Genomic DNA, 16878 nt, shown 5'->3' with positions numbered 1-16878 from the left:
TAGTTCTGTAATCCCTCTTTGCTGATTTGATGGCCTTCAAAAGGTCGTGTCTGGCCTTCCTGTACTGATCAGGATCCCCGGAGTTAAAGGCCGCAGACCGGGCTCTCAGGTTGGCCCGGACCGCAGCATCAACCCAGGGCTTCTGATTTGGGAAAGACCAGACAGCCTTCTTGGGAACGACATCATCAATGCAGTGTTGGATGTAGCTGGAAACAGTATCCGTATATTCATTTATGTCCCCATCTGCTGCCTCCCTAAACATCAGCCAGTCAGTGGTGTCAAAACAGTCCTGGAGAGTAGCCACACTCTCGTCACTCCATTGATGGACTGACCTCGCAACAGGTCTGACCTGTTTCAGCTTATGCCGATATGCGGGGAGGAGAAGAATGGAGCTGTGGTCAGCCTTTCCAAAAGCAGGGCGGTGGAGGGGTTTGTAACAGTCCCGGAATGCTGTATAACAGTGGTCGAGGGTCTGGTCTCCACGTGTGAAGAAGTCTATGTGCTGATGGTATTTAGGCAGGACTTTCTTCATGTTGGCTCTGTTGAAATCTCCAACAACAATGAAGGCTGCCTCCGGGTGCATATTCTCCAGACCATTTATAATCCCATACAGGTCATCCAAAGCAGTAGCCTTATTTGCCTGGGGGGGGATGTAGACTACACTCAGTGGCGGTTTTAGGCACGGGCGACCCGGGCAGCCGCCCGGGGCGGCACTTTTTCATGACACGTGAGGGGCGGCCGAGCACTTAAAAAAATAGTAATAATAATCTGGGCCGCGAAGCGCTTTTCTATTTCTATATCATATCACTGCGTGAGGAATTAGCAAATTGGCGCCCCCTGCAGCTGCAGGCGCACCTGCTCGCTAAAAAGGTGCAGCGCAATCCTGGGTGAAAGGGGGAAAGAGAGAAAGAGAGAGGGGGCGGCGGGCAGTTCAGCTCTGGGTCTCCCAATAAACATTATAATTACCCTATACTTTTTGTTTTTCTGAATTGTGTGAAATGGCTTATAAAAATAGGTAATACAGAACGATTATGTGGTCACCAAGGGCAAGGTTAATTGGTGGAAGGAGACCACTAACTGCATCAATGTATCCAACTGGTGAAGGTAATAGTGAGCAGAGTATAGATAGATAGATAGATAGTCAGATAGATACTTTATTCATCCCGAGGGAAATGTAATACATCTTTAACAGAGTAGTCTATTACATTATCGATAAAGCTATTGAAGGATGCTCGAGTGGACAAGGTAAAAATGTGTTTTATTTTATCAAGTGTAGCTTAACTAATACTCTATTACTGTAAGGCAACCAGCTAATGTTGAGCACCAACTGAGTTGTTTGCTAGCTAGCGTTAGCTAGCTGATTTGACCATAGGGTATGAACATGTTCATTCATCTGACACTAGGCTAAAGTGTTAGCGAAATCCCGCTAGCCACAACTACATAATGTAACAGCATACAGAGTACTAGTATAATCTTAATAATTAGCAGGTCGATAGCTAGCTGGTTAGACCACAGATTTCCTTTTGACACCACTAGACTAGCAAGCGGTAGCGAAATCCCATTAGCCACTATTAGCAAACTCAACTAACTATAATGCATGTTGAGTGCTTGCACAACATAACTTGCAAAGAGCTGGTGTTAGCTAACATTAATGCACATGATGTGTGCATTGATTATCTAAAGTGTGTTATTTAAATGCTCTATTGAAAGAGTTGTGCAATTGAAAAGCATACAGAGTACTAGTATAATCTTAATAATTAACAGGTCGATAGCTAGCTGGTTAGACCATAGATTTCCTTTTGACACCACTAGACTAGCAAGCGTTGCACTTGCACAACATAACTTGCAGATGGCTGGTTAGCTAACATTAATGTAAATTATGTGTGCAATAATTATCTTAAGTGTGTTATTCTAATGTTCTATTGAAGGATTTGTGCAATTGATACATTTCATTTTTTCTTTCACTTATATTGTTATAATTGGAAAACGTAAGATTTTTTTTTCGGGTGGGGGGGGGGGGGGGGGGGGGGGGGGGCGCTCGGAGGGGATATCGCCCGGGGCGTAATTCCATCCAGAACCGCCACTGACTACACTCACGATGACTGCAGTAAACTCCCGCTAGATAGAAGGGTCTGATTTTTACAGAGGTTTTAAAAGGTCAGTTGCTTCAGGTTCCTTGGGGTGAACATCAGCGATGATCTTACCTGGTCTGTTCACGCGAACAAGGTGGTGAAAGCGGCCCGGAAACGCCTTTTCTTTCTCAGGAGATTGAAGAAGTTTGGTATGGAATTAGTCATCCTCACTAACTTTTATAGGTGTACTATAGAGAGCATCCTGACTGGTTGCATCACAGTGTGGTACGGGAGCTGCACAGCCAAGGACCGTAAGGCCCTACGCAGTGTGGTCAGGTCTGCGGAGTTTATCATAGGCAGGGAGCTCCCAGCCCTGCAGGACATCTTCCATACACGATGCATCAGGAAAGCTGGCAGGATCCTTAAAGACTGCTACCATCCATCCTATAAACTTTTTTCCCCTTTGCCATCTGGTAGGCGTTACCGAAGTATTCGATCTCGCACCCGTAGATTGGAGAGCAGTTTCTTTCCCAGGGCCATCAGGCTTTTAAATGGACAGTGATAGAGTTTGATACACATTTGATTTGTCTTTAGGTTAGTATAGGTATATTAGGTTAGTTTAGGTTACTATATGTGTATTATATGTTTAGCAGATGGTATTGTATATTTATATTTATTTTGTATATTTATTATGGAATTTTTGTTCAGAGTACTTATATGTTATGTTATGTTATGTTATGTTATTTTATGTTATGCTATGGTAGGTTGTTGTACGGTGTCTTGTCCCAAGAATTTCAATGCCCAGTCTGACTCTGTTTTTCTGTGTACATGACAAATAAATACTTGAACTTGAACTTGAACTTGAATCCCTAAACTTCAAGTCATCCAGACTCTAGCTCAGTCGGAAGAGCACATGTCACTTGACTTCAGGTCATAGGTTCAAACTCTGTGGTGGGAGCCACTGATTTGACTGAAACTTTAATTTATGGTACGGTTCCATTCTTATATTTCTGTTTTAGGGACCATACCTAACACTGTAGCACTTATGGCCTTTCAGACTGTCCTTCATAGAATCTAGGCTCTAGCTCAATTAGTAGAGCATGGGACACTTGACTCCTATAGGACATGGGTCACACAAAGGGTCACACAGAGACTTTTACTTCATACAACCTATCAAAACAGTCCTGTTGGAAACACAAATAAAACACTTAATCATCAAACACTAAAAGACTTGATGAACTCTATCAACAGTTTCTTAAGGCAAGGCAGTTTTATGATATATTACGCACACACACACAAATAAAAAAACACACACACACACACACACACAGAGACACACACAGACACACACTCACACACACACACACACACACACACACACACACACACACACAAACACAGAAACACACAGGCAATTTGATTTATATATTTGGCTACATTACACACCCACACACCCACACACACACACACCAACACACACAGGCAATTTTATTTAGATATAAGGCTGCATTACACACACACACACACACATAGGCAATTTCATTTATATATTGGGCTACATTACACACACACACAATTGTATTTATATATTAGGCTACATAACACACAAACACACACACACTCACACACACAAACCAAAGGAAAAATGTAAAATACTGAAAAAGTGAAAAAACAATAAAATATATGAAATATTAATTATATGTCAAATAAGCTTGTGGTCGTGTAACATTATGTGTTATTATTATAAAATATATATGATTTGTCATGTTCAAATAAATGCTGGGGAATTCCAGTTTCCAGATTTTCTGTTTGACAGCAGCCTACCACTAGGTGACAGTACAATGGAAAAATACAGTAAAAAAAAATATCTCTATTTTCCGAACTTCTCTTGAGAGATTTAAAACTGAAAGAGGTTGACGCTGGGATGCTTAGACCACATGGTTAGCTCCCTCGCCTGTTAGTTTGACTATCTGCGCTGCCGGTGTGTGTCCTGATGGTTAAAGACTCAACGGTCACATGTCTTTGAAATGTAACAGCTTGATCTTTTCTTACGAAGTGAGACAGGAAATGTGTCGTCACAGCGTGATTACGTTAAGAGCCAGCACGTTCAGGATATAAACCTGCGTTACCGCTGACGTCAGGTCATATAGTCAGCAGTCCCATGATTAACACCATAGGACTGCATCGCCGGCGAAGCGATCTTTACAGACAATAGTGGGACAAACAAAATAAGGCTACGCCAGAGAATCTTCTCAGTGATTTCTGTCACTGAACGCTTTTATTTACATCCTATTTTCTGAATTAGTGACAAAATCATATTGAAGCTGACCTTCCTTTGGTAAAGGTAAGAGACTGATATTTGTTGGCGACTGTCATTACATTTCTTGAGTGCGAAATCCAATTTGTTTTATATATCATGGTTCATGTTAATTCTTCAGAAGGAAATAATGGCAAGAGCTGGCTTTATGTTTGTCGTACCCAACCTTTACAGTCTGTACCTAGCTTTGCTTTATTCTCGGTGGGTGACTAGCCCGGCTGGGAGAAAATGGCGTCTTGGGTTGGCCAACATCTGCCACCAGCACCGGCCGGCATGATATTTTGATTACAAGGACCTGGATGCGATCGAACACCGCATCAAAATTATTCGTTTTTACTGCCAATGTATCTCAAAACGTCCGATACAAGTATCCTAGGAGGAAACCAACCAGTCGAGAGGACCAATATAGCATAGCTAGCTATGATCGCTAATTAACTTAGCCAACGTGATTAATCTTCCTAGCCGGCCTCTGTAGCTTGGTGGCTAACCGGCTGCTTGCCAAACGCTTATGTCGTCAGGTGTAAGTCTCTAATGGCGCATATACTTGGGTACTCATGTTCCGATCATAACTATCTACTCGCCCCATATAAGCTATTTTTTTGCTGTCCCGACATTGAACGGTTTTCATGAGGACCATCTGCCCGTAGTCAGGTTAGCCCCTTCCCGTTACTAGGTAGTTCCTGGGCGAGATTTACCCGCTGTCTGTATCATCGCAATCACTGTGGCTTGTAGCACGTATAGTAACGTTAGATTAGCTGGACGGGACATGGCCAACCAGAATCGGGAGGGCCCTTTAAAAAAGACCCTCACCGTTAAATGTATCCCCAGAGAACAGCCTGTTTAAGTTGGACGGTGTTTAGGCCCGGACAATGGTCTGTGTGTTTAATTTTCACGACTTAACGAAGACCTTTGTCCCGTCAGATTAAAATATCTTGTTTTCTTACTGAACGATTGTTTGGTATGTGTGAGTACTAGCATCTTTAGGCGAAGGTAGACCCGCTAACTTTAATTAGCTCATGCTAAATTACTAGCTACGTTCTTTGTTCTTGGACAAACATTCCTTCCTCGGCACTGGTTAGCTTGGTAGCTAATTTGGGTGAGGCCCGCTAGCAGGACGTTTTAAGGAAAGTTTCATTGTTCTTCACCCACTACTGCCTGGTAGGACGTCACTATCACTGTAAACTCGCTGTCTTGGGAAGGACTCTATAGTTTAGCATCCTGTTTGAAGATACATATTTTGTCCCATAGTTTCCCACGGTTTCACCAGACTCTTGAGCCTCTGGGACCCCAGGTGATGTGTTGCATGTATTACTGACCTGTCCAGTGCTTTGGAATAGACCCCTGGACACTGGTGCTGGTGTCCAGTATTTTGGGACAGACCCCACTGGTTCCCGTGCTGACTGTAGAAGACTCCTCTTGCCCTCACCTGTGGCTGATGCTCCATCTCCTCTGCCCCAGGGACTCCAGTCCTGCCTATGTGTACTCTGCCCTGCTGATTCCTGTCTCCCTCATCCTCTCTCTCTCTCTCTCCCCCTCCTTCCTCCCTCTCTCCTCCCCCTCTTTCCTTCTCACCCCTCTCTCCTTCCTCCCTCTCACCCCCTGACCTTCTCATCCCTCTCTCTCCTTCTCCCCATCTGTCTCTCGCTGATCCCTCTACTCCTCTCTCTCTCTGCCCCACAGGTGTGTGCCCCTGTCTTAATTCATCTTCCTGATTCTTCCTGAGTTCCTTGCTGCCCAGCCGCCAAAGTGGAGAGTGTGATCGCAGAAGGGGGTGCTTCTCGTTTCAGGTGTGTGTGTGTGTCGCTGCATGTGTGCTTCTCATTTCAGGTGTGTGTCGCTGCCTGGGTGAGCAACCCTGGGCGTACGACTGAACTCTTCAATGGTCAACATGGAGATGTGGTCTAATGAACTCATTAATGTGGTCATCACATGATCGCTGATCATTCTGCTGATGTCACCGCATCTGAGTCATTGTGTTTTAATTGTCTAGCTTTGATGTAAATGTGCTGTGGTTTGATTGGCCTTTTTCAGTGCGTCTTCGGGCGGAGGAGGCGGGAGGGGAGCCTCTCAGCACTATCCCAAGACTGTCGGCAAGAGGTAGGCGAATGACACATGTCCATCAAACACCACACACACCCCACAACACGCACATCCCTTCAACCTATTCCCCACACACATGCATAAGACACCACACACATATATACACCCCTCGACCCATCCCCCCACACATCAAACACCACACATTCCCCTCCCGGCCACACACGGCGGCTGTATTTGATTGGTGGTTTGATTCGTCCTCACATCTGATTGGCTCCTTTGTTCCACAGCGAGTTCCTGGGGAAGTCCCCAGGTTCTGGCATCCAGAAATGGATTCCTTCCCGAAGCACTAGACGAGATGGCAACTCCAGCAACGATAAAGAACGGCACGACGCCATCTTCAGAAAAGTGAGAGGGTGAGTGACCTGCTGCCAACCCCCGCTCTGTGTGTTTGTGTGTGTGTGTGTGTGTGTGTGTGTGTGACCTGATCTCCCTCTCTCTATCTGCAGCATACTAAACAAACTGACCCCAGAGAAGTTTGATAAACTATGTCTTGAGCTCCTGAACGTTGGCGTTGACTCCAAACAAGTCCTCAAAGGAATCATCTTACTGGTAAGAGACGGGTGCTGTGTGTGTGTGTGTGTGTGTACCTGGAAGGAACTTGATGCATCTGTGTGTTTCCTGACTAACGTTACAGTCTTACTGCAACAACTGGACGAACGGTTGTTTTGCTTTACTTTGCCTGATGGAGACCTGAGGGTCAAAACAGCATGAAGGCTGTTCAAAAATGTACAACTGGGAGAAAAACACTTTCCTAATGCAGTCTTGAGTCTTTTGTAAGCATAGCAACCTACACATAGGTAACGCATGGTTTTGCTGGTGATTAGCAATAAAACACTTACCAGAACTTTTAGGACTCGTCCAGCTTAGTTCCCACATGAATGCAAGCGATCACGTTTAACTAGCATGTCGGCTATCCCACAGTCCTGTCATGTAGCCGAGGCTATCCCACTGTGTTCTATTTGGCACATGACTTCTTATTGCTGCTTCCAGCAGTTAATCCACAAATGAGTGACTGGTGATGGTTAATTGGTGTAGTTAAATGTCATGTATATTCCACAGTGCTCTACTTTGGTGCATGGTACTTGTCAGCGATGTAGATGGCATTTTACCCGTTTTGGGGAAGACTGCTGGCATGAGGTTTTGGCGTTTTGTTGACCACCGTTAGCATGCCAATCCATCCACCATGTTGGCTCCTTAAGGGCCTCCCTGTGGCTTTAGCTGTCTGCACTAGTGTGTTAATTAATTTGTGTGTGTGTGTGTGTCCACAGATAGTGGATAAGGCTTTGGAAGAGTCCAATTACAGCTCTCTGTACGCTCAGCTCTGTCTCCGATTGGCTGAAGACGCTCCAAGCTTTGACGGTCCTGCCCCTGACAACCAGCCTCCCCCGAAACAGAGCACCGTAAGACACACTCTAATGAACACTAATGATCTCTGACACACACACACACACACACACACACACACACAGCCCCAATTGTACGTACACTCTAAATTCTGTAACTTTTAATGAACTCTCTCTCTCTCATTCTCTCAGACTTTCCGGAGGCTTCTGATTGCTAAGCTTCAGGATGAGTTCGAAAACAGAGCCAAAAATGTTGAAAGTGAGTGAAGGGTTTAAAATGATTCTGATTGGATGTTGTCTCGGTGAAACAAACTGTATGACTCATGTTTGGCCCCTCCCTATCAGTTTACGAGAAGCAGGACACGCCCCTCTCAGCGGAGGAGGAGGAGCAACGTGCCATCGCTAAGATCAAGATGCTCGGCAACATCAAGTTCATCGGAGAACTTGGTAAACTGGACCTCATCCACGAGTCTATCCTTCATAAGTGCATCAAAACAGTGAGTCTGAGTCTGTGTGTGTGAGACTATATTGTCATGTGTCAGAGACTGCTGTGTTGTGGTTTAGCCTGTCTTGGTCTCTGTGTGTGTGTCTTACTATTATGTGATGTTAAACCATGCTGCAGTGTTTGCTCACTCCTGTGTCTGTCTCTCTCTCTAGCTTCTGGAGAAGAAGAAGAGGGTGCAGCTTGCAGACATGGGGGAGGACCTGGAGTGCCTGTGCCAGATCATGAGAACGGTGGGACCCAGACTGGACCACCAGAAGGCCCGGGTAAGTGTTGGTGTATGTGGGGATCAGTGCATGACTCTAATGTATATTCAGTCTCTGATGGTCCAGTACTCAACTCTGTTTACTGTTATTTTGTTGCCATTATGCCGTATTGGTGTTTTGTTCTAATGGGAGCAATATGGCCCCGTCTGAGCGTTAATCAATACCCTGGCTACATGGTAGCATAACGGCTATCTCCTGCCCCTGGCTACATGGTAGCATAACGGCTATCTCCTGCCCCTGGCTACATGGTAGCATAACGGCTATCTCCTGCCCCTGGCTACATGGTAGCATAACGGCTATATCCTGCCCCTGGCTACATGGTAGCATAACGGCTATCTCCTGCCCCTGTCTACATATCTATAACGGCTATCTCCTGCCCCTGTCTACATGGTAGCATAACGGCTATCTCCTGCCCCTGTCTACATATCTATAACGGCTATCTCCTGCCCCTGTCTACATGGTAGCATAACGGCTATCTCCTGCCCCTGTCTACATGGTAGCATAACGGCTATCTCCTGCCCCTGTCTACATATCTATAACGGCTTTCTCCTGCCCCTGTCTACATGGTAGCATAACGGCTATCTCCTGCCCCTGGCTACATAGTAGCATAACTGCTTTCTCCTGCCCCTGTCTACATGGTAGCATAACGGCTATCTCCTGCCCCTGTCTACATGGTAGCATAACGGCTATCTCCTGCCCCTGTCTACATATCTATAACGGCTATCTCCTGCCCCTGGCTACATGGTAGCATAACGGCTATCTCCTGCCCCTGTCTACATGGTAGCATAACGGCTATCTCCTGCCCCTGGCTACATGGTAGCATAACGGCTATCTCCTGCCCCTGTCTACATATCTATAACGGCTATCTCCTGCCCCTGTCTACATATCTATAACGGCTATCTCCTGCCCCTGTCTACATGGTAGCATAACGGCTATCTCCTGCCCCTGTCTACATGGTAGCATAACGGCTATCTCCTGCCCCTGTCTACATGGTAGCATAACGGCTATCTCCTGCCCCTGTCTACATATCTATAACGGCTATCTCCTGCCCCTGGCTACATGGTAGCATAACGGCTATCTCCTGCCCCTGTCTACATGGTAGCATAACGGCTATCTCCTGCCCCTGGCTACATGGTAGCATAACGGCTATCTCCTGCCCCTGTCTACATATCTATAACGGCTATCTCCTGCTGGGCTTGTGTGGGAATGCGAACAGCTTGATTCCTGTCTTTGATGTTGGAGTGGGCCCTCATGTTACTCCCTTCAGGATGGTTGCCTGTGTGTGAAGCCCTTTCACCTCATCCACAAGTGGTTTGGATGATTTTGAAACCAATGCCTGTGAAAGTTTGCAATTTTAATTTGAAATATTTAACTTTTTGGTATGCAATTATTGCAGCTGCCTGGTTGTATTTCTCTTGGTGAAATGGTTAAAATTCCCGGAGGTAGGCATCAATCAACTTGCAAGCTAATGAATTTAACCCTTCACACTTAAGGCATATTTGTTTCATGTAGCATGTTAAGATGACTGTCCATTAGGATGGCCTTGATTGATTCTTAAGCTGGAGTTGGCTGGGCTGGGATGGACTGTTCCGATGGTTCCCAAAGCTAGAGTTGGATGGGATTGCTAGGAGAGGTCTGATGGCGGTTCATTGGTTGTGGTATTCTGTAATGGGTAGGGAATATTGGGAATACTGGACACTCCTGACTTATTAGTGGATAAAGTATGGGACTGGAGTTGGTCTCTGATGGACCAGTACTCAACGTGTGTGTGTGTGTGTGTGTGTTTGTCTGACAGTCTCTGATGGACCAGTACTTTGGGCGGATGCGAAACCTGACGACCAATCAGGAGCTGCCGTCTCGGATCCGCTTCCTCCTTCAGGACACTCAGGAGCTGCGGGAGAACGGCTGGAAGCCACGCAAGGCCTTCACCGACAACGGCCCCAAGACAATCACACAGATCCGCCAGGACGCCGTCAAGGTAACACTTGCACTCGCAAAGTTGTTTTGGTTTTTTCTGATGACCTTGTGGTCAAATGTGTGGCCATGGCTCCTGGCGGCGCTTTCTCTTTCTCTCGTGCTCTTTCTTTCTCTCCTTCTCTCTCACTCTTTTCTTTCTTTCTCCCACTCACATATTCTCTCTCCCTCTCAGGACCTAGGTGTGTTCATCCAGGCCATGGCTGCTAGCGGTGGGCGCTCTGAGTTCTTTCCGGAGGCCGCCTTCCTGGCCGGTCCGGGCCGTGTGGGCATCCGAGGGGATGGCATGGGGGGTCTGGCGGACATGTTTGGCCAGATGCCGGGCGGGGGCATAGGCACGGGCCCCGGGGTGATTCAGGAGGAGCACTACTCCCCTACGCTTGGACGTCACCGTAGCAACGGAATCTTCAACGGCCACGGGCCGTACAACAACACCCCCGCACACACACTTGCAGCCTACATCAACACCCCTGCACACACCCTTCTGGAGAAGGGGGGCAAGACTTTCAACAAGCCTAGCCAGGTACCACTGGAGTGGGTGTGGATTTAAGTGCCTTTTTGTGTGTGTGTGAGGATGCTTTATTGTGTGTGTGTGAGAGGATGCTTTATTGTGTGTGTGTGTGAGGATGCTTTATTGTGTGTGTGTGTGTGTGTGTGAGGATGCTTTATTGTGTGTGTGTGTGTGTGTGTGTGTGTGTGTGTGTGTGAGGATGCTTTAGTGTGTGTGTGTGAGGATGCTTTATTGTGTGTGAGGATGCGTTATTGTGTGTGTGCAAGGATGCGTTATTGTGTGTGTGTGTGAGGATGCTTTAGTGTGTGTGTGTGTGTGTGTGTGTGTGAGGATGCTTTAGTGTGTGTGTGTGAGGATGCTTTATTGTGTGTGTGTGTGTGCAAGGATGCGTTATTGTGTGTGTGTGTGTGTGCAAGGATGCGTTATTGTGTGTGTGTGTGTGTGAGAGGATGCATTATTTGTGTGTGTGGCTTGACCCTGTGTGTTGATAATCTTTCTCTCCATGTGTGTGTATCCTGCCAGGCTCCGAGCCCGTTGTTCCATAGTCAGCCACAGCAGGCTGTCCTCAACAAGGACCTGGCCCCCCGCTTCTCCAAGGGCTCACTCAGTGCTGACGAGGTAACTGTCAATCACCCGTCATCCACCTGTCAATCATCCCTGCTTTCCTATGCTTCACATGTTACCCTGTCCTCCAAGTGTGACCCACCCAGCCCTTCCTGAGTGTGAGCACACGGGTGCTGTTCAGAAGACTACCTCTCACCCCCTCTCTCCCCCCCCCCCACCCCCCTCCCTCCCACAGGTCAGTCTGCGTCCAGCCCAGTCTTTCCTGCTCAATAAGAATCAGCCCAAACTGCAGCCACAGACTCCCAACATGATCCCCCCTAGTGCTCACCCACCACGCACACACACCCCGCCTCTGGGACAGGTGAGAACACACACACACACACACACACACACACACACCGCCTTTGGGACTCGTGAGAACAGACGTACACACACACACCACACACCGCCTCTGTGACCGCTGAGAACAGACACGCAGTCATGGGCGCCCTGTTCGTGTGCAAGTATTGTTTGTATGTCATTAAGATGCTATGAATGAAGTGTCTCTCTCTCTCTCTCTCTCTCTCTGTAGACCCCTCAGTTGGGCCTGAAGAGCAGTCCTCCTCTGATCCATGAGAAGCCTCAGAAGATCACCAAGAAGCCTCCACCCTCTAAAGAGGAGCTACTCAAGATGACCGTGAGTTCACACCCCCTTTTTTGTGTGTGTCACCTAAACGCTAGATGCTGTACAGACGGTATTTACCCTTCATGCAAAGCCAGACGGGCGCGTGTTTGTGAGATGCAGTGATTTGCAGGACTAGCCGTTCATGCAGAGACTAGATTTGAACACCACGCTCAGTCGTGTGTGTGTGTGTGTGTGTGTGTGTGAATAATAATGATGGTGTGTGTGTGTGAATAATAATAATGATGGTGTGTGTGTGTAAGTCAGTGTGAATAATAATAATAATAATAATAATAATAATAATGGTGTGTGTTTTCCAGGAGGCTCTGGTCCGTGTGTTCCTGAACGGTGGGAGTGTGTCTGAGGCGGTGTCTGCTCTGAGGGAGATGCGTGCTCCACGCTCCTGTCTGTGGGAGCTGCTGGCCAAGATGATGCTGGTGTCTCTGGAGGGCTCGGACGCCGACCGCGAGAGTGTCAGCACACTCATACACACACTGCACGCCGAGGGCATCATCATAGCAGAACACTTCATGCAGGTCAGACCACACACTCATATACACACACACACACACACACACTGCACGCCGAGGGCATCATCATAGCAGAACACTTCATGCAGGTCAGACCACACACACACACACACACACACTCATACACACACTGCACGCCGAGGGCATCATCATAGCAGAACACTTCATGCAGGTCAGACCACACACACACACACACACACACTCTCATACACACACTGCACGCCGAGGGCATCATCATAGCAGAACACTTCATGCAGGTCAGACCACACACACACACACTCTCATACACACACTGCACGCCGAGGGCATCATCATAGCAGAACACTTCATGCAGGTCAGACCACACACACACACACACACATACACACACTGCACGCAGAGGGCATCATCATAGCAGAACACTTCATGCAGGTCAGACCACACACACACACACATTCCTGACGGAATCCCCATGACAGACCTCACATCACACACACACCTTGATGACTGAATCCCCATGCCGGACCTCATGACACACACCTTGTCATACACACACACACACACTGAGCCCTTTCCTGTGTCTGCAGGCGTTCCTGAGTGTGCTGGGTCAGTCGGCAGTGCTGGAGGGCTCGGTGCCGCTGCTCTCGTCCTTCCTGGCCCAGTTTGCGGCGCGGGCCGTGCTGGCCCAGCTGCTGGGGGTGTGTGAGCTGGCGGCACCGCTGGAGAACGGCACACACTTCCCCCTCTTCCTGCTCTGCCTGCAGCAGGCCGCCCGCCTCAAGGACCAGGACTGGCTCACACACACCTTCCAGCAGAGCAGGGTCAACATGCTCAAGATGCTGCCAGGTAGATATACACACACTCACACACACACCTTCCAGCAGAGCAGGGTCAACATGCTCAAGATGCTGCCAGGTAGATACACACACACTCACACACACACACACTCGCACTCACTCACGATTAGGGCTGAAACAATTACTCGAGTAACTCGATTACAAAAAATAAGTTTCGAGTGCTCATCATTGTTCGACATGTATGTGAGGCATTGTGTGCGTACCTAATGAAAGTAAGGGTTTTCATAAAGTTACTACTGTGATAATAGCAATGTGTACTCGCATGAAGCTCAAATACACGATTAAGTGAGATTAGCATGCTAAGCGGAGATTTAGTTATGATTCTTATGTTGAGTCGACGTTATCATAGAAATGTTTATTTCTATGCAACGTTATAAGGATTGGTTCATCCTGTTCAGATTTCGACTGGATGAGATTCATGCTGCCTAGTGTAATGTACACTTTCATATGTATTTAGTTATATTCGTTGTGTAATTGTTATCGTGAAGCAATAACTCCTGTTAATGTGATTCAGTGCAGTGCTGATAAGTCCGTATTCTCATTGCAGACAACACACACATACTGTATGTACGATCACAGGCATCGTCATGTAATGGAAATTGATGAATGCACATTAAATGGAGATAAAGAATACTGCTTTGGTGATCGTGGGTCTTTTAACAGACTAGAACCAGCAAATACATTCTCACAGGTCACTCTTCAATGTAATGTAAAAGTTGACGCTAGGGGATATATGATTGCTAACTAATATGGGCACTAGCGCTTTTTAGAACGTACATTATTTGTGATTTATTTTTAGCCTATGTTATGAGTTTATAGTGATGACTAGGCATCGTGTTAAGTAGCAAGTAAGCAAACAATTCTCCAAGATCTCATGTCATGCACTCTTCATTTCTCCTTATCGCAAGTGTGGTCACACACGTACACACAGCTGTTGTGCTTTCAACCTCGTTGCGGGACAAACTATTGGTATTGTTGTTTAAAAACGCAAAACTACTTTTTATCCGATTACTCGAAGGAATACTCGGTAGAATACTCGATTCCAAAAATACTCCAGTTGCAGCCCTACTCTTGATGCTGCCAGGTACACACACACCCCTTCCGGCAGGGCAGGGTCAAGATGCTGCCAGGTACACTTGCACACACCTCCACGAGGACGAGTGCGAAGATGTGTGTGTACCAGTCTATGGCGGGCATGTTTGAGGGCAAGCTGTAACACTGATCTCTCTCTCTGCGTGTGTGTGTAGAGATGGACCAGTCTAAGGAGCGTATGTTGGAGCTGCTGGAAGAGAAGGGTTTGGGCTTCTTGTTCCCGCTGCTGCGTCTGGAGAAAGAACTGCTCCGCCGCGTCAGGGAGGACCCCTCCGCCACACACATCTACCGCTGGATCAAGGACAACGTCTCCGCCAAACTCCACACAGACAACGACTTCATCAACATCCTCATCACCAGGTACACACACACACACACACCCCTACTGCTTGGTCAGACATCATCCCCCCCCCACTACATACCTAGAGAAGGGATTTTTTTTTTAGTGTCACCAAGCACACACCCCTAGGGTATGTTCACAGTGCATGCTTACTTTATATCTAGAAGAGTTTTCTCCGTGTCACCAACTACACACACGCCTCCCCCTAGCGTATGTTCAGCCAGTGCATGTGTGACCTGTGCCCTGCGTGTCCCCTGTGTGTCCCCAGTCTGCTGCAGTACATGTGTGAGGAGCTGAACGCTGCGGGGGAGGTGGAGTGGGACGAGTCCTCTCTTGTGCCCCCTAGGGAGCTTCAGGATCAGGAAAAGCAGCTGCTCCTCTCCTTCAAGCCCGTCATGCAGAAGTTCCTCCACGATCACACAAACCTGCAGGTCAGCGCCCTCTACGCCCTACAGGTGCACTGCCACACCGCGGGCTTCCCCAAAGGTAAGCGCCCGCACACACACACACTCACACACTCACACTTTCAATGTGTGAGCATCAGCACGTGTCTGTCTTTGGCCTACAATGATGCTTGCGTCGGGTTTTAAAGTAAGTGTGTGTGTGTGTGTGTTTGTCTCTCTCAGGAATGCTGCTGCGGTACTTTGTGAACCTGTATGATATGGAGATCATCGAGGAGGAGGCCTTCCTGGCCTGGAAGGAGGATCTCTCTCAGGAGTTCCCAGGGAAGGGCAAGGCTCTCTTCCAGGTACGCACTGTGTGTTTGTCAAGTCCTCTTGTCTTCTCTAAAGCTCTGAAGTTGGATTCTAAACTGTGTGTGTGTTGCAGGTGAACCAGTGGCTTACTTGGCTAGAGACTGCAGAGGAGGAGGAGTCTGAGGATGATGAAGAGTAACTCACACACACACACACACACGCACACACCACATGTCCTGTGAGGCCAGCAGATTTTATCCCCATCCTTTCTGCCAGTATGCTGCATTACCTCGTGTGTGTGTGTGTGTGTGTGTGGTGTGTGTGTGTGTGTGTGTGTGTGCGTGCGCTCACACGCACGCAAATGTGGCACGTAGTGTTTTGCCGACTCTCGTGGAATCTGGTTAGTGTTGGGTTTTTAATGGCTCTGCCACTCCCAAGAGGAGGATGGATTGATTGATCGATCGTATTGATTGATTGATTTTTAACAGATGAATTGAACATGTCTGAATGATCTGAAGGCTTTTTGTTTTTGTTTTCCTTTTTTTTACGTTACGGCTTGAGGCTCCGCCCTCAGTGTTTTTTAAGAAATGATCCGGAATCCTAATGTCGCTCCGGCGCCATATTTATACTTGACCAATCATGAACCGGCAGAGCGCCATACACCCTGGGGCGGTTCTAGACTGGCCCGGGGCGGTTCTGTGTTGCTGTTCTGATCATGTGTTACTGTATGCTCCTGTTGCCACTGCTGCTTCTTTCAATAAACCTCAATACAGTCACACCTGTCTGTCTGTCTGTCTGTCTGGGTGGGTGTGTGTGTGTGTGTGTCTGTCTGTGGTGCTTGTTGCCTGTAGTTTTCCAGGGTGACTCCCCAGGGAGAGGTTTACTCCAGGAACACAATGTGTTTTATTTTTTTTTATTTTTTTTTTTTAAACCTTGTTTTCTAGGACCAAGGCACTGTCTAAAACCCAGCTGCTATTTCTGTGTGTGTTGGTCTAAAGCCTAGTCACTATTTCAAAGCGCGTGTTGGAGTAGCAGGCTGGGACGGTGCTGACGTCAGTACTTTATCTGACGCCGT

General features: G+C 47.4%; 1 protein-coding gene across 1 annotated transcript; it reads left to right on the top strand.

Annotated features, from left to right (window-relative positions):
• Positions 1 to 5155: 5155 nt before the first annotated feature.
• On the top strand, positions 5156 to 16579 carry eif4g2a (eukaryotic translation initiation factor 4, gamma 2a; the record flags this gene model as incomplete). The annotated part of the gene is made up of 20 exons (XM_080840955.1): positions 5156 to 5207; positions 6113 to 6176; positions 6421 to 6486; positions 6717 to 6842; positions 6936 to 7038; positions 7758 to 7889; positions 8025 to 8091; positions 8178 to 8329; positions 8490 to 8600; positions 10396 to 10578; positions 10750 to 11097; positions 11608 to 11703; positions 11885 to 12010; positions 12221 to 12325; positions 12631 to 12846; positions 13407 to 13665; positions 14924 to 15128; positions 15377 to 15594; positions 15735 to 15856; positions 15937 to 16579. The coding sequence occupies 20 exons, from the start codon at positions 5156 to 5158 to the stop codon at positions 16000 to 16002; spliced, it is 2817 nt and encodes a 938-aa protein (XP_080697081.1). The 3' UTR covers positions 16003 to 16579.
• Positions 16580 to 16878: the final 299 nt, after the last annotated feature.

This window comes from Sprattus sprattus (assembly GCF_963457725.1).
Source record: "Sprattus sprattus genome assembly, chromosome: 6".
NCBI classification, from domain to species: domain Eukaryota; kingdom Metazoa; phylum Chordata; class Actinopteri; order Clupeiformes; family Clupeidae; genus Sprattus; species Sprattus sprattus.
This window is presented reverse-complemented; position numbering and strand designations above follow the sequence as displayed.